Genomic DNA, 20,077 nt, shown 5'->3' with positions numbered 1-20,077 from the left:
GGGAGAGAGGTCAGGGTCAGTCTTCGTCAGATCCCAAGTCCCTGTGGTCATTATTCTCAGGAACTCACAGCAGATCTACCCTCACCCAACAAACAGGTCCTCTGAATCTTGCTCTTCTGTATCTTGGTCACCTCAGATGTTACAAATGACATTTAATTTTTTTTCTGGCTAACCTCTCTGGGAAAATTGGTTTTGCATACAGTGTCAGGATAGCACTGAGGGGTTTGAATCGAATTTTCTTTTTTTTAGTTGAGCCTAAATAATGTTGAGAATTAAAAAAAATTAATACCTTATATATTTAATGTTTTTTTAAAAATTTATTTTATTTATTATTTATTTTTGGCTGTGCTGGGTCTTTGTTGCTGTGCGCGGGCTTTTCTCTAGTTGGTGGCGAGCGGGGGCTACCCTTCCTTGAGGTGCGCGGGCTTCTTGATGTGGTGGCTTCTCTTGCTGTGGAGCACGGGCTCTAGGCGCGCAGGCTTCAGTAGTTGTGACTTGCGGGCTCTAGAGCGCAGGCTTAGTTACGGCGCACGGGCTTAGTTGCTCTGAGGCACGTGAGATCTTCCCGGACCAGGGCTCGAACCCGTGTCCCCTGCATTGGCAGGTGGATTCTTAGCCACTGCGCCACCAGGGAAGCCCTCATATCTTCTATTTTTAATTTTTCTTTTGTTTTTTATCTTAGAGGGATGGAGGATGGAAATAAAGACAGGGAAAGAAATGGCCCAGACATTCCGATGTTCATACGGACATCATCTGTTGGGGACACAGACAAACCATCACAGGAGAAGGGGCAGATTTCTAAAATGAGCTGAGAATATGGGAGGAAGAGAGCCTGTGACCAAGACATCAAGGCCCTGGCCTGCAAAAATGTCAGGGCCCACTCACCCGGTATTCACACGCAGTCCGAAACGATCCGCGGGGCAGAGTTCCCTCACGATAGGACCCACCACCCAGTGAGGAAAGGAACGGCTGCCTGGGGCAGGGCAGGCCAGGCCAATGTGGGCGCAGGGATGGTGTGCTCAGAGCTATTGGCTCCCCGTGGAACCCCGAACCAGATAAATGTGGGAGGGGGTGAGCTGTGCCAGGATACCTGGGTCACACATGTTCTCAGCTGTGAAAGCTCTCAGCTCCCGCGGTGCCTGGGGCTCCGTGGGGCTGGGAAGTTCAGGACGTGGGCTTAAGTTTCCCAGAGAAAGCAGGACAAACATGGGAGGGGACAGAGAAATAGGCTTCACACAGTATGGCATGATTGCTTTGAGGCTAAACTTTCCAGAGAGAAGGAACTGAGTTTTTGTTGTGATTTAGACATTCTGATGGCTCACAGTGGGCTCCCCTAGAGAAAGAAACTAACTGCCCCAAGTTCTCCTTTCTATTCCGTGTGACTGCCACCAGGGGTCTACAGGGATCCATCTCCAGCGCCCCCTTCCCCCTTGCTAGTGCAACAGCAGCCCTGCCTCAGCAAACATTCACTTCAGCCAACATTCACTGCAGCAAACGCACTGACACACTCACAGCTTCAAAAAGCCCAAGTTCATGTCCTCCTCCTCCTCATTGTGGGCGGACAGGTTTTTCCTCTTCACCTGTTGCTGGGGAGCACAGCTCTCCGGGGGGCTTGGGGGACGACACTGTACACACGACTTCCTCGCGTGATGGTGGCAAGGCTGTGTGTTCAAGTCGCTGCCCGGGGACAGTACTGAGGTAGATCGGGCAAGGCCCCCCAAGCCATCTGCGGAGTTTGTGGGACTTGTGCTGCTGACAGAGGAGTACCCTGAGGTCGTTATGTCCTTGCCTGCCCCCCTCCTGCTGCACAGAGAGCGCTCGAGCCCTGGGGTCCAAGGTGTCTGGCTGCCTGGTGCTGACGCCTGTGTGTCCTGACGCCCCTCCTCCTCCGGGCAGGCCTCCTCATCGCTTGATTCCTGGCAGCAGTGCTGTTCCGGGTTCAGGTAGACCACAGTGACATCGAGGACACCGCTGGGAGCTGTCACTATGGGAGATGGGGGAGAGGTCAGGCCATAGCCTGAGCATCAGGGTGACTCCGTGCTCGGTCAGGACCCAGGGGAGCCCAGGGTCCAGCTCTCGGCCGCACATCCTGAACCTCGCTGGACAGTCCCCTTTCCTTTACGTAAGAAATTGGGGGTGAAGTGTCTCCTTTCAAACTTGGGGTAATACCCAATGTGACTTAGGGGACAGTAGGAAGTGACAACAAACTGGCCATCTAATATTTTAGTTAATCCCCTGAGTGGACACAAAAATAGCAGTTGGAAAATCAACAGAAGCTGTCGAACTGGGCTTCCTGTGCAGATGGCTGATGAGACATGGGGACAGAGCCTCCTGCAGCCTGCCCTAGATGGGTGCCTGAGGGACAGAGCCCAGCAGGGGGCACATCTCACACAACCTTCTAGAAAGGTCTATTTCTCTGTCCCTGACCTGGTGAGGTCCTTCCACCAGCACAGGTCCAGCTGGAGCTGGGCGCAGGTTGGGCCCACATCCTATCCTCCCTGTGGGCTGGTATTCCAGGGGCTCTGCTCTCTCATGTCTACCTGTGTCCGGACACACTCTCCTGCAGCTCAGGCTGGGGGCCCTCCTGCCCGCTGTCCCCTCTGGGGCAGCACCGGGTGGTCTCCAGCCCTGGCACTCACCATCGCCCTCCTTCTCGCCCTCGCTCTCTTGGTCGCCCTCGTAGCCGGAGCAGTAGTCCAGGCTCCAGTCCAGGAAGCTGCCCAGCAGTGTCTCCTCCTGGCTGGACAGCTCTGCGGTCGGCGTGGTGACGAAGCTGCCCCTGTCCTCCTGGAGGCTGTTCTCCCGTTTCCTGTGCGGTGGGAGAGCCGGGAGCCGGGTCATAGGCAGCAGTGTTGGGAGGCCCAGTCTGGTTCTTGGCACCTGCCTGACCCTGCCCCCACGTGCTGTGAGCAGGGACAACACAGCCACCCAGGAACTGCCCTCAGAAGCTCAGGGCAGATTTGCAGAGACAGGGCCAGCACCATGGCGAGGTTCCTGCTCATCTGGACTTTGTAGGATGGATAGGAGTTCTTTAGGTGGGTGAGGTGGAGGGGGAGGTTATTCCAGGCAGTACCGCTGGGACACTGAGATGGAAGAGACAGGGATAAAAGGGATGCACACAATGAGGGCACAGCTGGAGTGCAGGGAGTGCCACAATGTGGTGGAGCAGAGCAGTCCCATATGGCTCACACCGGGCGTGGGGCAGGGCCAGAGCCTGAGCGGGCTCAACCTGTGCTCAAGACCACCATCCCTCACAGGGAGCCAGGCTGGAGCCAGAGAGCCACACTGGGGAAAGGAGACGGTACTGTAGGCAGTGGAGACTACCAACCGCAGCTTCAGTTTTCTGAGGATCTGCTCTCTCCCTGCTGCTCCTCAGGAGCCCCGATGGCTGCACAGGTCACGAGGGAACCCAGGCCTGGCCCGCAGGGTTCACTCACCGCTTGGTTCTCCTTCCAGAGGGAGAGCTGAGGAAGGTGTGAATGTCCCCTGTGCTGAGGAAAGACGCGGGTTCTGGGCTCTCTTGTTTCACCCCTAGAGTTGCACACAACTGGCCGTAGCTCAGCACCTCTTCCTGGCTGATCTCTTCGTATCGCTTGTCCTCGAATCGCTGCTTCACGGCAGTGAGAGAGACCTGCCTGTAGTCCTTGGGGGCATCGTCATGGAAGCTGCCGACAGAAGGACACGTGAGGGGTAGTGGGGGGCAGACGGTGCTGGCACCTCCACCCCAAAAGCTCCCATCTTTAGCCTCCACTCACTGAAGTGAGAGAGGACAAGACATTTTCAAAACCAGCCCAGCAATGGGAGTGAAGCCCAGCGCTGCTGTGCAGTCTGGCGGTTCCTCGAGTCACCTATGACCCCCAGGTGCATCCCCAGGAGAAAGGGGAACAGAGATCCACACAGAAACCTGGACACATATGTTCACAGCGGCACTATTCGCAACAGCTGGAAGGTAGAAAAACCCCAAATGTCCATCAGTGCATGACTGAATAAACAAGATGTGGTCCCTCCATCCAGTGGGCTATTTGTACAGTGGAAACATTATGTAGGTGAGAGGCTGGTCATAAAAGGCCCCAAGTTGTACGATTCCATGTTGGTGAAACATCCAGAACAGAAAGAGCCAGGAAATAGATGAGTGTTTGCTGGGGGCTGGTGGGGAGGGGAAACGTGAAGGTAATAGGTAGCAAGGGCGGGGTTTCTTTTGAGGGTGGGGAAGATGTTCTCGAATAGATTGTGGTTTGTGGTGATGGCTGCACAATTCTGAATATACCAAGAGCCTGTTGAATTGTACACTTTAACAAAAAGTTTCGTTGGTAAATAAATATGTTTCCAGTTTATCTGGATTGGGAAAAAAAAAACAAAACAACTCGGTGGGGGGCGGGGGATGGGTGTAGGAAGGCAGCCAAGCAGCAGCTTTTGGCAGCCTGGTCAGGCACCGACCCTGCACTGCTCTGAGCAGCCTCGGGGGCAGACACGTGTTGACCTGCCACCGTCACCCATGCTGCCGTCCACCAGCGACGAGGTCTGGGCCCTGCAGGAGAAACGGGCTGCACACGCTAACCCAGGAAGTGCTGACAGGCTCCCCGTGTTAGCGGGGAGGGGGAGAAGTGGCAGATGGGCCAGAGGGGCTGGTCAGAGGAATCTCTAGACTCGTGCCCAAGTTCTGATCTCATCCCCAAGGTGTAAGCAGAAGTGTCGTGTTCAGAGGCTGCCCTGTGGAAATCCAGGAGGCGGCTGGGGCAATGACCATGGGCAGGTGAAGAAAGTGCATTGGCCCCGAGAGCCGCTGGGATGCAGGGACAGAGAAGCAGAAATGGGCTGGCCTGAGGGCTCTGATAGGATGACCGGGGCCTTGTCCACCAAGCACCAAATGAAATCTATGAGGAGGAATGGCCTGGCGTGGACAAGCTGGCAGGGGGGTCTGTGGCTCGGGTCAGAGGTTGGCTTTTAGATGTGTTCTGAATCCTGGAAGTGGTTAAGTCTCCCAGGGAGCGTCTGGGTACAGGCAGAAAGGCAGAATTACCCGGACCCTCGTGTCGGGGAAGGGGACTCTGAGGCAGTGTGGCCTGGCGGAGAAAGGAGGAGGTCCCTGGGGGCTTTAGCAGATATGCATGCGGTGGGGAGTGAACGTGAGACTGAGGAGTGGGAGGAGCGAGTCTGCCAGCCAAGCTGAGACAGGAGGCGAGGGAAAGGGCCAAGGTGTGTGCCCGGGGCTGCGGTCTGCCAACTCCAGAGCTGGAGGCCAACCTGTCCTAGACTGAAATTACCGCTGGTCAGGGAGACAGTCTCATTTTTTCTTACGTTCCACTGCCCATGGAATTAGGTTTGGGTTGGGGGGAGCTGCTGCCCACACATCAAATGTTAAAAACGTATGAAATAAGCAACATGGCCCTGGAATTTCTAAACGTCAGTCCTGAGATACGCGGCTCACGCGGGTAAGGTCTGAGTGTCTTGACAGCCCTCACGTGAGAGCAAATTCCCCCTGGACTTGTGGTATTAAGGACACATCCTCTGTGTGGGGGGACAGTCGGGGGGTTGTGGGGGGAATTGCTTCCTTACACGCTTACCACTTTTTTTTTTTTTTTCGGTACACGGGCCTCTCACTGTTGTGGCCTCTCCCATTGCGGCTCTGGACACGCAGGCTCAGCGGCCATGGCTCACGGGCACAGCCGCTCCGCGGCATGTGGGATCTTCCCGGACCAGGGCACGAACCCGTGTCCCCTGCATCGGCAGGCGGACTTTCAACCACTGTGCCACCAGGGAAGCCCACGCTTACCACTTTTGATGAAGGCTTAAGACACAGGGGATGAGGTCTTCACAGGAGAACCCAGTGAGGTCCCATAACCGAGTGGTCCAGGGCTGTGCTGGGGAGGAAAGCAGGAATAGTGGGGCCGTTCTGATGCCCACTCATGCCCCACAGCCCTGATGGTTCTGGGATGGAGTTTCCTAGGGCTCAGGGTTGAAAAGGCCCCAGGTACAGAGCATGCGTGCTCATTGTCGACAATGTGGGAAATATTAAGCTAGAACTGTCTCTAACCTCACCCCCAGACAATGGCTTTTAGTCCATTCTGGTGTTTCCTTCTCCAGAAGATGAACACACTTCTTTTTCTCCCTCCAACCCCCTTGAATTTGAGCACTGGCTCCTGACTCCAGGAATCCCCCGGATCACTGGCTCAGCCCATGTTCTGAGTGGCTGGTGGGGAGGACCAGCTCCTTACTCTGCCCATGTGTCAGCCTCGCCAGGAGCAGGGCGGCTGCAGCCAGGTGGGCCGGGGCATAGGCGGCCAGGCTGGTGTGCAGCAGGGAGAGCTCACAGAGGAAGCTGCACAGGTGCTGGGTTCTTGGCGCCATGGGGACCAGCGTCAGCAGGACGTCCTTGTAATCGACCACAGTGGGGACCTAGAGGGAACGGGGAGGCAGACGTGGGGTCTCAGCACACAGAGGGCCCCTCCACCCACTCGGTGGGGAGGCTGGACCTTAGAAACACCACCCTCGGCGTGGTCAGCCCAGCATCTGGCCCGACTGCTGTGCACGCCAAACAGCTGTGGCCTCGCGCCCTCTGGGTCCAGGAGGGCTTCCCAGAGCAGGGAAGCTCAAAGCCATGCAGATACCCTCTGCCCCTCCATGCCCTCACGTGACCTCAACTTTGATTCAAAAGGAAAAAGCAAGTGGTCACTTACTCGAATCTTCCCTTCCAAGGCAGAGATGATCTCTCCCATCATCCTCACCAGGTCCTCGTATTTGTACGTGTTGTCTGTGAGCCACACAGCCTCCCGGATCGTCAGGATCTCTTTGCTGATGAACCTGGAGTGTTAAGAAGGGGTCTGAGCACTGAGCCCACTCCCCTTAGTGGGGTGATCACTTTAGGCTTCAGTGATGGGGTTGGGGGGGTCCAAAGAGTGGACCCTGCTGCCCCTAGCCACTGAGGGGAACTGAAAAGGTCAGATAAGCCTATCATGGGGGCTGGAAGGGAAGGGGGATTAGTGTCACAGATCAGTGGCAGTGAGAGCTGCTGGCCTGCTAGGCATGCAGGTGTTTCTGCAAAACGCACCCACGAATGACATGATCGGTCAATCCTCTTAACGACCTGAGGGATAAGGGTTCACCCTGCCTTGTGTCAGCTTCTATGGAGCGAGTATAAACAGCTTTAACCCAGAAGGCAGATGAGCCAGCAGAACCAGAGACAGAGGTTGTTTGAAGGTCTGGACCCAGCATGGGGTCTGGCCATGGGAACTGGACTGTCCTTAGGCAGGTGGTCACGCTGTTCTCTACTCTCCACCAGTTCCAACTATCAGGGAACACGCTAGTCCAGCGGCCTGCCGAGGACACCTCCCCACACAAGGGTGGACTGGGACCGGGCCCTTGGCTGCTCTGTCATGGGGACTCTGCAGCTCCCGTGTTTGCTGTTGCCTGGGCCAAGAGAGAGGACAGGAGTTGTAGGGACCGCAGGTGCTGGGGGATGTTATGTGAGTGGGGCGGGCGAAAGCCCTGTGCTCAGAGCAGCGGCAGGTGCTGCTTTGAGAGTGGATGTAGGGGCATCTCGGCTTCTAAAAATCTTTTAAAGCAATTATCATCTCATTGCCAGCAGCCTGTGGTCTGGTAGTACCTCAGTCTCTCATTGCAAGGACATAACTACGCCATTTGGATCCAGGGAGGCTGGGGACCCGTCTGTTCAGCCCTCTCTGGTGACAAGACCTGGAACGCCGGGTTCCGAGAGCACACGAGAGGTGCTGGACAGCGTGTGGCATTTGCTCACCGACTCTGAGCCCACGGACCCTGCTTCCACAGCCACCTAGAGACCCCACTTCCCAGTTCCCGTCGTGGCCACATGACTGCGCTCACTGCAAAGGTGGACCTGGTGGCCTCAGGGGTCATGGCAGGTAGCAGAGAGCAAGTCAGGACCTGGGCCTCCTTCATGAGGTCATGAAACAGATAAACCATCCCAGTGACACAAGCCTCTGGGTTACTGTGCAGAAGACAAATCAGTCTCTCCATAGTTGACACCACTGTGTGCAATGAGCCTGCTCCTCCCTCGAAAGCCTTACAGATAATGATGTTGGTCTGGAAAGCACCACCCAGGGGAGATAGCAGACCACGTAGGAGAAGTCTGCTTTAGGAAAACAAGAAAATGCAAAATGTATGCTGGGAACTGCCATCCACATTGTGTCCAAAGGCAAAACTGGGTGGAAAGGTGGATTTAGGTAAAACTTAAAATGGTCTGATTTGAAAAGTCAGAGCTGCTGCAGGGGTAGGCTGCCTCTCTGAGGACGCATCCTGCCCATGTGGTTGGAGGGGGTCTGTGGGGAGTTGGGGGTGGGGGGCACATGACACTGATGAAACGCAGGTCTCTGGACGCAGAGTTGAGAACCGGACTGGCAAGGGCAGCCGCCTGTGACCCTCCCTCATCGCTGTGTTGCCCTCAGGGGCCAGGGGAAGAGGGTTCCAGCCTGAGCCTGCCCAACAGAGGCCACGTTCTGGGTCCTGAGGCCGCGTGTTGGGATGAGCGGCTGCCCACACACCAAGGGTCAGCCTTGCCACCCCCGTGTGGGTAGGACCACTTGGCGTGGGCACCCCCTAAAATGAAAATCCCTGTCATAAGGAGGTGGGGTGCTGAAGGCTTGTTCCACTGAAAAGCCAGCCTGTGAACTGGGCAGCGCCAGCATGCTGTGTTCCGTCTGCGGGCCCAGCCTGGGGGGTTTCTTACCGGGTGCACATGACCATGCAGGCGATGCCCAGCAGCTGGAGCCTGTACCGGGGCACCAACCGCCTCCGCAGGTACCGGTCCACGCACTCCACGGTCAGGTGAAGGCACAGGCTCGAGAAGTCCTTCATGGTCGCAACCTCTACCAGCCAATCGATGAGAATGTACCTGTGGGAAGAGCACCATCCCTGAAAACCAGGCCAAGCCTTCATGAGTGTCCCGTCTCCCATTCCTGCCCGGCCATCTGTCCCGAGGGGTGAGCGATCACTTTAGGCATCACTGGCTTATCCAGGCACCTGTCCAAGGCTGAGACACCCTGTCCAAGGGGGAGGCCCCATGACTCCCGACTTTGTTCCTGGGAGGCAGGTGGGCTGCACATATGTGTACTCTGCCTCCCCCACCCCGGGACCCCCAGGCACTGGATAAGCCTGGACCGTTACTTGTAAGGGAGCAAAGCAGGTCTGCTCTGTGGACCTGGGACAGGTCACAGGACAGGAGAAAAGTCAAAGTTTATCGTTCTGCAAACCTGTCTTCTCTCTGAGGAACTCTCACCCATGGGGTCATTTATCACAACCCTCCGCAGTGGAGCAAAGAGCCAGGAATGCATCTAAAGCAGGATTCCCTGAGCCTGTGTGCTGGAGTTCTCAGTCACCCAGCAACCATGATGGAGAACTTGGGCCGGCAGAGCCAACAGACATAGGATCCCTCCTCGACGGGGCTAAAAGCCGGGCCAGGGACACAGACGTCACAAGGGGATACTGCATGCAACATCAAGGATGCCCAAGCATGGTGAAAGCCTTTTTGCACAAGGGAGAAGAGATGGGGAGAAGAGAAGCAAGAGAGAAAAGAAACGTGGTGGTGAGTGATTCTAGGCAGACAGGAGGGACTGCTCCAGGTGTCAGCCTGGACAGGAGCATCTTTCATAGGCAGAGGAAAGGAGGGAGTGCTGGGGCCGAGTTGGGGAGGGGAGGAAGGAGGAGGGATGAAGGGGAACAGGCTGGGGAGGAAGACACGCAAGGCCAGGTGTTTGAGGGTTAGGGGCAGAAGAGGAAGCTTCCTACGCAGACACCTTTGACAAGCTCAATGATCTGACTTATAAAAACAGACCAACGGAACTGTACACTTTAAAATGGTTAAACCTGAAACTAATGTTACATGTCAATTATAACTCAATAGAAAAAAGGAAGAAAAAGTCAGCTGTTGCTTTACATAGAGGAAAATGTAAAGATGCTCAACTTGGGGATTGAAATGATATTATTGTAATAAAACTACTTTAGCTCTTGAAAAGAAAAGAAAGGTTAAGTTTATGTTAACCCCCACCCCCAGCACACAAAAGGAATAGCAACAGTCCCTGGCTCCCGCCGCCAAAAGAAAGGCAGACTGGGAGGGCACGGCGTGGGGCAGGGGGCACCACCCCCAGCACAGGCACAGGACTCAAAATCACAGCAGCTTGGTGACATTTAATGTGGGAGCCAAGGACACTGCACCCCCTGCTATGAGTAAAGACGGAGCCTCTCCAGGGAAGAGAGCTTACCAGGTGCTGGGCTTTGTCTGCCGCAGTACAGCCAGAGCCTGCCCATTATAAATCTAAAATGTATTTGAAATCTCTGGTGTAAGCTTAAAAAATTATTCACATTTTCCATTTTACTCTCTAAACAAGTTCTGTGATTGAGTGTAAAAGTGTGTTATCTCCAAACCTCGAGGGAAAATGGACCTGCAGGAAGAGGCAGTCTGTGGGGTTTCTGAGGCTACAGGCACATGGCAGCTGCCTCCCACACTCCCGCACGCTGATGCGCGTGATGATGGGTTGGAAAGAAAAGGTGTTTTCTGGCATCATTTTTGAAAGATGTTTAGTACGGTTTAATATAGTCTGAGACTTAAAAAGGAAAACTGGAGAGAGCAGACATTTATGTGGGAAATTTTTCTTTTCAAAGCCCTGGATAACTTAGGCATAACTGGTTTTAGAAACACACACACACACACACACACACACACACACACACACACACACACACGGATTCCAGTGGGGTTGATGATGCAGGGGCCCTGTGACAGGAGGCTCAGCTGAAACAACAGACAGACCCTGTCACGTGGAGACGGCTGTCGCTCTGCCTCGGACCCCTCACCTCATTGTGTCATTGAGTCCCTTCTGCACAGAGAAGACCCTCTGCTTACTGACAGCGTGGGAGGCCTGGAACAGCTGGCAGACTATCTCGTTGGAGGCTTTCGCTTCCAGTCCGAGCTGGTTTCCGTGTGCACAGGCTTTGGCTAGAGACAGCTGAGGACGAAAAGACTCGAGGGATGAGCAAGGGGTTTTGAGATTCCTGCTTCTGAACGCGAGGAGGATTCTGCCTGTACATACACTGGCCCACTTAAACCTTCTAAGCCTTCTGAAACCAGGAGGGCCAAGATTTTAATCTTTTGGAAATAAATAATATATCACGATAGAACATTTTAAAAGGTACAAAAGGTGCATAATGGGATATCAGTTGACTTCCTGCCCGGCACAGCTCCACGGCCAATTCCAGTCTTCTGCCAGCATTTTCTTTTAAATTAAGTTTGTTTCTGCTCACCACTCCCTAGTGAAAGCTGATGCTCTGGGGGAGGCCACGTAGCACAGTGGCTGAGAGCTGGCTGGGGGCTCGAATGACCCGGCTTTAAGACCTGGGTCTATGTGTGACCACAGGCGAACTGGAGGCTTCACTGCACCTCAGTTTCCCTTTTCACCAAATGGCACAACAGCAGCTGCTTCGGCAGATGCCGTGAGGATTGAATGAGATGCACGAGCACCTTGCTCAGGACCCGCCGGGGCCCTCCAAGCCCTCAGTGGTTACTGTTGACCATCTCTACGTATTTCCTTCCAGAGTTTTCTATGCACTTGTAGCAGTGTGCATGTGCATTTGTGATCACGGAACACACATGTTACCTTTTCTTTGCCTGCCTAACGATTAACGTGGTTCTTTGCGATAGGAGACTTCTATAAGCGTGTTTTCCTTGTTCTTCCTTTGAGGGGGTTTCTGTTGGTTTTGTCACATTGAGGGTCACCTTTGTGCAGTCTTGTGCACCTTCTGCTCACGCAGTCGACCCACAGGCGCTACCTGTGCCCAGGGGCTTTCTGAAATTCCTGCGCGCATTTTCACACACACTAATAGGAACACTATTTTTTTTTTTTTTGCGGTACGCGGGCCTCTCACTGTTGTGGCCTCTCCCGTTGCGAAGCACAGGCTCCGAACGCGCAGGCTCAGCGGCCACGGCTCACAGGCCCAGCTGCTCCGCAGCATGTGGGATCTTCCCGGACCAGGACACGACCCCGCGTCCCCTGCATCGGCAGGCGAACTCTCAACCACTGCGCCACAAGGGAAGCCCTTTCCTGTACTTTTTTTTTTTAGGAACACTATTTTATCACGTTTGCCGGCAAAAACTGCTATCATTAAAAATGTATATTTTCAGGGCTTCCCTGGTGGTGCAGTGGTTAAGAATCCGCCTGCCAATGCAGGGGAAACGGGTTCGATCCCTGGCCTGGGAAGATCCCACATGCCGTGGAGCAACTAAGCCTGTGTGCCACAACTACTGAGCCTGCACTCTAGAGCGTGTGTTCTGCAACAAGAGAAGCCACGACACTGAGAAGCCCGCGCACCACAACAAAGAGTAGCCCCCGCTTGCCTCAACTAGAGAAAGCCTGTGCCCAGCAACAAAGACCCAACACAGCCAAAAAAAAAAAACAATAAAAAAAAGCCGAACTGTATTTTCAGAAGTTCCTAGCTATCCACTCAAAAACACAAAGACTACGTGTATATGATTTGCTAGTGTGATCAGGCACGATCTCTTTAAACGTGTGCCTTTTTGACTAGCAGAGAGGTCAAACCTGCTCCGTATTTTGACTGCTTGTATTTATTTCCTCTTTTTTGAGTACCCTGAGGCTCTGTGAACTTCTACAGGGCCTTACTATTCTTATTGATTAGCCTGAGCTTGAACTAGAACCACATTGTTCATTGTTGTATTTCTTGTAAACTTGTTAAGTGCCTTTTTGGACATAAACATTACAACGTCCTGTGATGTGTCAGGCGGGCCATCCCTCTGTGATTTCTTCCCTAGCTTTTAAGGGCAGATGACTCTCAACCCCCAACTTGGTGGGGTGACAAGAGCAAGTGTCTACCAGCTTGGCAAAGGGGGACTTTCTTTGATTTATCTTAAAATAATGACTTCTTTACAGCTGCACAGGGAGAGTGTCTGGAGAACGCCAACTACAGACCCCGATGTCCTGGTTCCAACACTGGACAACCTGGTGAGCAGGTCAGATAATGAGAAGAGGACAGCATTCCACACACCCATCTGCTCTAAGGAGCTCTAAGTTCTGTAGCCAAGATGCTTTCCCTACAGGCCAACTTTAGGGAGCTGTATAAATTTTGATGCAGATGTAGTCCACAGCACTTAGAAATTAAGTGGCTGGCTGTCTTAGATGGAACTGGCAGAGGTGAGGAAAGCGCTTCTGGGCTCTCCTCCCCACACACCCTAGAGCTGAACTCCCTTAGATTCAGTTCCAAACCCTGGGCCACTCTTACTTCGTCCTGGGTGGGAACCTGGCAGTGTTGCCCCCACAGTCCCCACCGAGAGGAGGCGTCAGGACAAAGGCCAGCTCCCAGCTCACCTGTGCTTCCCAGCAGCCTTTGGCAGCAAAGTCCCTGAGTTTCCGGAAGCTGTGGAGGCATCGTCCGGGATCTGACATCTGTCAATGGGAGAGTCACCATGCCCTTACATGGCCATATCTCTGGAGAAACTCAACCAACCCACAGTCTTCTTAAATGTTCCCCCTGACACCTCCAGAGGGTCCCCAGCTGTGCTTTCTTCCCAGCCCTTTATCCCCCAAATGGTGGTGGTCGTTTCAGGGGCAGTGCTGAAAGCAGCCCCATGACCAGCAGCGACCCCGGCTGCGGTGGCAGAACCTTGTCCACGGGCTACTCTGGAGATTGTGCCTTTGGCCAACATAATCCATTCTTTCCCCAGACCTAGGCCCACTCACATCCATCTTTCTGTCACTTTCCCAGAGGAGGTACGAGCTGGTCAAACACCCCTGATTAGCAGACTCTTCAAACAGGTCCCGGGCCTGCTTCTGTTTCTCTTCATCCTAGAATAAGTACCTCTAAGTAACCACATATACTGTTCTCATCTTTAATAAAATGAGTTAACTACATTAGAGTAAAAACAACTCTGAAGATACATGATTTGACAACCAACTCGTGAAGGCAAGCCCATGAGTTCTGCCCTCAGGCCCTGCTTCCTCCTGCACGAGGTTTGTGCTGGACTCGGCTCCCGGCACTGCCCGGACGGTGATGGGGGAGGGTTTCCCAAGGTCTTCCAGCTCCTCGCTCATACTAAGTGTCCCTCCCTGCTGCTGTCAGAGCACCTAGCACCAGGAGCCACCACCTCCCCCAAGACTGCTGCAGACGGGGTTCCCGAATCACAAGGCTCACTAAGTAGAGAAGTCTGCGTGAGTAGTGGCAGGGAGCCGCCAGTAGCAGAGCCGTGAGACAAATAGACCCGGGGTCCTGTCCCGCTCAGACACTCTTCCTGGCTCCACACAGCCTCACAGACAGGGCTCATCTTGGCTTTGAACCCCGGAAGCCCCCTTCTGCTGCCTTTCACGCAGTTCCTGATTCTTGGTGCTTGAAGCTGCCAGAAAGGCGAGCAGCACAAAAATGCAGACCCGCTGTGCCCTGTGTGCTCACCCGGGCCAGGACGCCAAACAACGCAGGGCCCCGTGGGATGGTGGAGGGGACTCACCTCAAAAAGACTCAGCACTCTCCCCAAGCAGTGCAGTATGGACGCTCTGTGAGTCTAGAGAAAGGAGGTGGAGGAGGAGGGGTGACTGTCAGCGGACAGAACTTCCCGGGGACTGTCCCTCCGTGTGCGGGTCCTCCTTGCTCCCTGCCCAGCCCCTCTGTGCAGAGGACCGCTCCCTGATTCCAGGCCTCCGCCAACTGCTTCACAGAGTCTCAGTCCTGCCTTTCCAGCAGTTGACCCGTCTGCAGCCCAGCCCCTCACCTGATTCCCCTGACCCTGGCTCCGAGGCCTCCTCTCCTGCTAGTCATTAGCAGATGCTCCCACATCCACACTGTTTTCTATGCCTCCACTGCTCTCGGGTCCCTGACTTTACATGGTCCACAGCATCTCCCCTCAAAGTTTTCTCACCTCCCGGGACCCTACGGGGCTCAGCCCGCCCAGTACGGCCTGCCCTACTTGCACCCCTTGCCAGGACTCACTTTCTGCAGCTGGCACTCCATCCTGAGGCTCTCGTGAACCACGGCCTTGCAGCAGCTTCCGGACACCGACCAAGGTGGGCGGATGAAGAGCCAGATGAAGGGCGCGGCGCCCACATTCAGGCGCTCCGTGAGACTGAAGAAGCGAGAGGCCTTCAGCCCGTTCACTTCCGCCCGGGCCTCATCAGACACAGACACTGAAGAGACGGACAGAACACAGCCCGGGATGTCTCTGGAGGAGGGGTGTAGGAAGTTCCCCAGTCTTTTTGGAAAGTTTAAAGCCTTAAGCCGCTACAACGTGAAGTTGCTGGTGTCTTAGGACAGAAGAGCTGGGATGGGGGCTCCTCCCTTTTCTTCCCATGTTTTATGAACCAAGTGCCCTGCGGCCCCTCCCAGCGGCCTGGATTCCGAAGATCTGGGAAGGTCCCCCCCACGTGGAGGCATCAGATGCCCACCCTCCCTCCTGTGGGGAACTGCTGCTCAGACCCCTGTTAACGGGTAGGGGTTTTCTTTGTGGGGTAATGAGATGATGGCTCCAAATTGAGTGGTGATGGCTGCACGACTCTGTGAAGATACCCAAACCACTGGACTGTATACATTAGACAGGTGAGCTGAGTGGTGTGTGAATCTTGTCTGGGCAAAGCCATCTGACAGGAGGGTGGGCGCAGGATTGCTCATCGTCTGCAGGTCCAACAGTCCTGTCAACCAGCTGTGACCAGGGTGACCTCTCAGTAAGACGCCAGGTCTTTTAGAAGCAGAAAAATGGCGACTATACCCAAGTCTTTATGCATCTTGGGAGGTGGGACAGGATGAACTGCAGGCTCGCTCCTTAGTGTGCTCAGCAGACAGGCAGGAATTGGAGAGAGGGTCGCACCAGGTTCTTTCGAGGAGCACCTGCCCCTTAGGGGTGAAGGAATCTAGGTACCAGGCTGGCTTTGACCTGTTTGTACTTGCCTCCCACTTGGAGCCTTGGCTCCCTGTGTTACTGACACTTGGCATCAGGCATGCTTTGACCACTGCCCCAGGTTCCTCAGATGAGCTGTGGCCAAGGAGAGAAGCTGGGGTCTACGCATGGGCTGTGGTGTTAACTAGGCAGCCAGGGAGGGCTGGCTTGCCTGAGTAGCCCCCATTCTGAGTCTCTGCTCAGAGTCACTCGTTGTCAACCGAAATTAATGGTTCATTAAACAAAGAGGCAACTCCCCCAAACTACAAAATCAAACTTCATCCATGGGTCCCTGAGCAGGACACCTCTGGCACAAGCTCCCCAGTGGGGACGGTACACAGCCAGACACAGCAAGAACAGCGACTAAACTGCTGACACGGGCAAGAGCTCATGCTTGTTCTATTAGGTTTTTTGTTTTTGGCTACACCACACAGCATGCGGGATCTTAGTTCTCCAACCAGGGATCTAACCTGCGCCCCCTACAGTGGAAGCACAGAGTCTTAACCACTGGACCACCAGGGAAGTCCCTCGTGCTTGTTCTAAAATGTCAGTACCAAGTGGGGTGAGGCCAGCCCCAGCACCAGCCCCTCGAGGACTTACGGCCTTCATTGTAGAGGTAGGCTATGCCCAGCTTCACAGCAGCTTCAAAATTCCCTTTTTCGGCAGCCCTAGAACATTAAGAACATGAAATATCACATGATTTTATTCCATAAAGGTTATGTTCCACCACAGCACTTAAAACTACAGTACTTATTTTCTGAACAGAAAATATTTTTGGCAATGCAGCTAAATATCAATTATCCACGACATGCTACAACATGGATGAGCCTGGAAAACACACTTCTGAAAGAAGACAGACACAAAAGGCCACATGGTGTATGATTCCACTCATATGAAATGTCCAGAAAAGGCAAATCCATAGAGACAGAAAGCAGATTAGTGGCTGCATAGGGTCTGTGTTACTATAGGGAAAATAGGGAGTGACTGCTAATGGTTATGGGGCTTCATTTGGGGGTCATGAGAATGTCCTAAAGTTAGATAGTGTTGATGATTGCACAACTCTGTGAGCATACTAAAAACCATTGAGTTGTACACTTTAAAAGGGTAAATTGTGTGGTTGGTGGACTATGTCTCAGGCAGCCTGCCTGTGACCACTGGCATACTGCAGCTTGCAGCCCCTCCGGCCCTTCCTCTAGGTCCCAACCCCGGCCGGGGAGGTGGGATCAGCCAATGAGTATAATGTAATAGGATTCAAATCGCATTGTTCTGACCAAAAGAAGAGGGCTGAGGAAAGTTTCCACATGCAGGTGACCTGCATCTGAGTCACACACAATGGGTCACAGCTCAAGTGGACCCTTCAGAAGCACTGCTGTGACTAATGAGAGTCAGGCCCGTGCTGGTGGTGTGGATGACCCATGACTGTGCTGGAAGTTGTGTGGCTCGATGGGTGAGGTCGACAGCCCTCAGTCACTCCCTGGGGGATAAGGTGTTGGCGGGAGCAACAAGCAAGAGGAAAATCATTCCCAGGTCAGGCCTTGAGACACAGACTGGCATAGCAGGGAGGCCCAAAGGTAGGAGAAAGCCACGCTCTTCTCAGGGTGCAGAGATACCTTTCAAAGAGCTTCAGGTTCTTTGGAGAAGGCCACAGCTCCTGGAAGCTGGCACATGCCCACACGCTGGCATGGTTATCCACCAGGTACTTCAGGTGGGAGTGCACCTGAAGAACAATGGAAGAGGGGGAGTGGTGGTTAATCAAGGGACCTCCCAGGAGCCCTGCTTCTGGAGCTCTTGAAGACAGGGTGTAGACAGATGTAGGGTCTCCTGTTTCCCTCCCCACCCTAGCAGTAAAGGCCCAGCCTCTGTGTATCAAAGTAACTAACAATTGCTTTGAATAGAGAAAAGAGCCCAGAAACAACTTTCTCTGTGGCGCTAAAGATGGGGACAGTGGTCCTGGAAGGGGGAATAAGCACCTAGGCTGAGAAAGGGGATATAATGCTATAATACCTGCAAGGATCAGGGAAATCAACTCTAATGGGAACAGGTAGGTCAGAAATCTGTTTTGAGCTCCTTTACTTAGGGTCTTGCTAGTGGGAGCAAAGCTGGGGCCTGCAGGTCAATAGGGGCTCTCAGAAGAGACTGAAACACATGACAGCAGCCTCAGGTAGGACTTCTGTCCTGGGTGATAGCAGGAAGTACCCAGGCAGGGGGCCCTGAGCACAGGTGAGCATTTTAAGTGCTAAAGCTTCCACTGCCATTGGAAATTCAGCACCCATGGATATTATGAACGCAATGGAGGCAGGTTTGGGAGTCAGAGAAGTGGGTTCTTACTGGTGTTCCCCCACTAATTTGCTGTATGCCCTTGGTTAAATCCCTCAAAGTGAGGCTTCAGTTCCGAAATCTGCAAAATAACTCCCAGAGTCTCTTTCAGTGCTGAATATTACATGGGCTTTGTCCTCAAGAACATACTATTTTTCTTCTTAATGCTATCTTATTTCTTGAGGGAGGCAAATTTCACTGCCATAAAAGGGTATTTTCTCTGTCAAAATAAACATTACAATGAGCAGACTCAAACCTTGCTGTCCTATGTTTTAGCTTTCCTGCAATCAGAACAACCTTAGGCATCTATTACCAATATCACCATTGTTTCCTCTACCTTCATTTGTAGCCAAAGTTTTTGTTCTGACATTTAACACACGAAGGCTTCATGGTACAATATAACCAATGATGCCAAGCCTGACACTATTTTCATCTGACAACTTACAGCTCGGACAGCGAGGATGTCTCCAACAGAAAGCCATTTCAGGATATGAAAGAGCACATCTTCAGGGAGACTCAAGATCGTTAGGTTTCGGGGTCTCCTTCTTATTCTCCGCTTTGTAGGATAACAGAAACACTTGGCACACCTACAGTGGATCACTTAAGAAAAAAAATCAGAATGGTCTAAGTGATGTGTTGGGAACGAGTTGTGCTGATATGAAAAGTTACATCTGAACATGATTTAACAGTTACTGTCCTCTGCCCCAGCCATATTTACAGTCTTAAACAAATATTAAATAAAGGAGCAGTAGTGGTACAGAAGACATCATCATTCATTCAAATATTCAATAAACATTGATGGTGAGTAGTAATCATGTAACCTGGCTATTGGGAAACCTTCTGATCCAGAGCACAGATGACAACCAGGAAGGGGGAAAAAGCAGCCAACGCTGATGATGGTTAGCCTTGCATTTCACTCTCAGGGAGGCGCCTTGACCCTTACTGATCTCTTTGCTTCTATCTGCACACAGGACTAAAATGCATAATGTTAATAAGGATCTATGGACTTGAACAGTCTGGTTTTCAAGTCCAAACTAGGAGGGTCCACCCTGCAGAGAAGCCAAAGGTGGACTTGGAGGCCAGGCCTGTCCCAGCTCTGCGGATGTCAGAGCTGCCCAGCCAGTCTCAGTGTCCTCTCTCCCCACAGGAGGTCCTTCTAACTTCAACTTCAGCAAGTCTTTGCTGACTCTAAGCAGACGACAGAGAAGCTTGAGGCAGGAGGAGCCCATCACCTACAATTCACCTGGTTTCCCACCCGTTCCTTCCTCCAGTCCCGACAGGAGGTGGCTGCTCTCCCACCCGCACGACTCCCTCCTCAGGGCTTCTTCCTGCCCCCCTCCCCTCGCTCTTCACCTGGGTCTTCCCATCATCAATTAACATGCTGCGAAAGCCAAGCGTACACGCAGGGCGACCGATCCCTGCGTTTTACCGCATTTTCCTCATCCCCTTGCTCTAGGACAGCCACGATAATAACCACGGAAACCTGAGCTGCGCTCACGGCCCTCGACAGGTGGCAGACCCCGCGCGCCGCTTTCACCGCTTTCACGCGGAGCAGGGCGCTCCCGGGCATTTAAACCACGCGCCGAGCGGGCGCCGCCGGGAAGACACGCACCCCGGGCCGAAGGGCTCGAGCCAGCCCTGCTCAGTCTCGAGGCCGCCCCGCCGCGCCCCGCGCCCAGCGCTCACCGCCTCCGCTCCCCATAACCGTGGCTGCCGTCGCTGCCGTCGCCGGTATCTCTGCCAGTGCCGCCTGCCGGCCCACAGCGCGACTCCCCACGCAGGCGCAGACTCGCCCGCCGCCCGCCGGAGTTTTCAAATGCACCAGGCGCTCTCATTGGCCCGCCCGGGGGGCGCGCGCCACTG

General features: G+C 53.7%; 1 protein-coding gene across 3 annotated transcripts; it reads right to left on the bottom strand.

Moving 5' to 3' along the window:
* Positions 1-309: 309 nt before the first annotated feature.
* CCNF (cyclin F) lies at positions 310-20,024 on the bottom strand. 3 transcript variants are annotated; one of them, XM_004270290.3, is made up of 16 exons: positions 19,901-20,024; positions 18,660-18,814; positions 17,509-17,615; positions 16,499-16,566; positions 14,959-15,152; positions 14,480-14,533; positions 13,719-13,823; positions 13,347-13,424; positions 10,825-10,976; positions 8,702-8,866; positions 6,678-6,801; positions 6,216-6,396; positions 5,774-5,861; positions 3,438-3,665; positions 2,640-2,809; positions 310-1,984 (listed from the first exon to the last, which is right to left on the bottom strand). In XM_004270290.3, the coding sequence occupies exons 1-16, from the start codon at positions 19,914-19,916 to the stop codon at positions 1,509-1,511; spliced, it is 2,361 nt and encodes a 786-aa protein (XP_004270338.1). In that variant the 5' UTR covers positions 19,917-20,024; the 3' UTR covers positions 310-1,508. The 3 variants fall into 3 exon arrangements, with proteins under 3 accessions (XP_004270338.1, XP_033284971.1, XP_049555044.1); XM_033429080.2 differs by lacking the exon at positions 13,347-13,424; XM_049699087.1 differs by lacking the exons at positions 13,347-13,424; positions 13,719-13,823.
* Between the last annotated feature and the right edge of the window lie 53 nt (positions 20,025-20,077).

The sequence above is a fragment of the Orcinus orca genome, chromosome 16 (genome assembly GCF_937001465.1).
Source record: "Orcinus orca chromosome 16, mOrcOrc1.1, whole genome shotgun sequence".
Classification (NCBI taxonomy): domain Eukaryota; kingdom Metazoa; phylum Chordata; class Mammalia; order Artiodactyla; family Delphinidae; genus Orcinus; species Orcinus orca.
The sequence above is the reverse complement of the archived record's forward strand: the minus strand, read 5'-3'. Positions and strand labels throughout refer to the sequence as shown.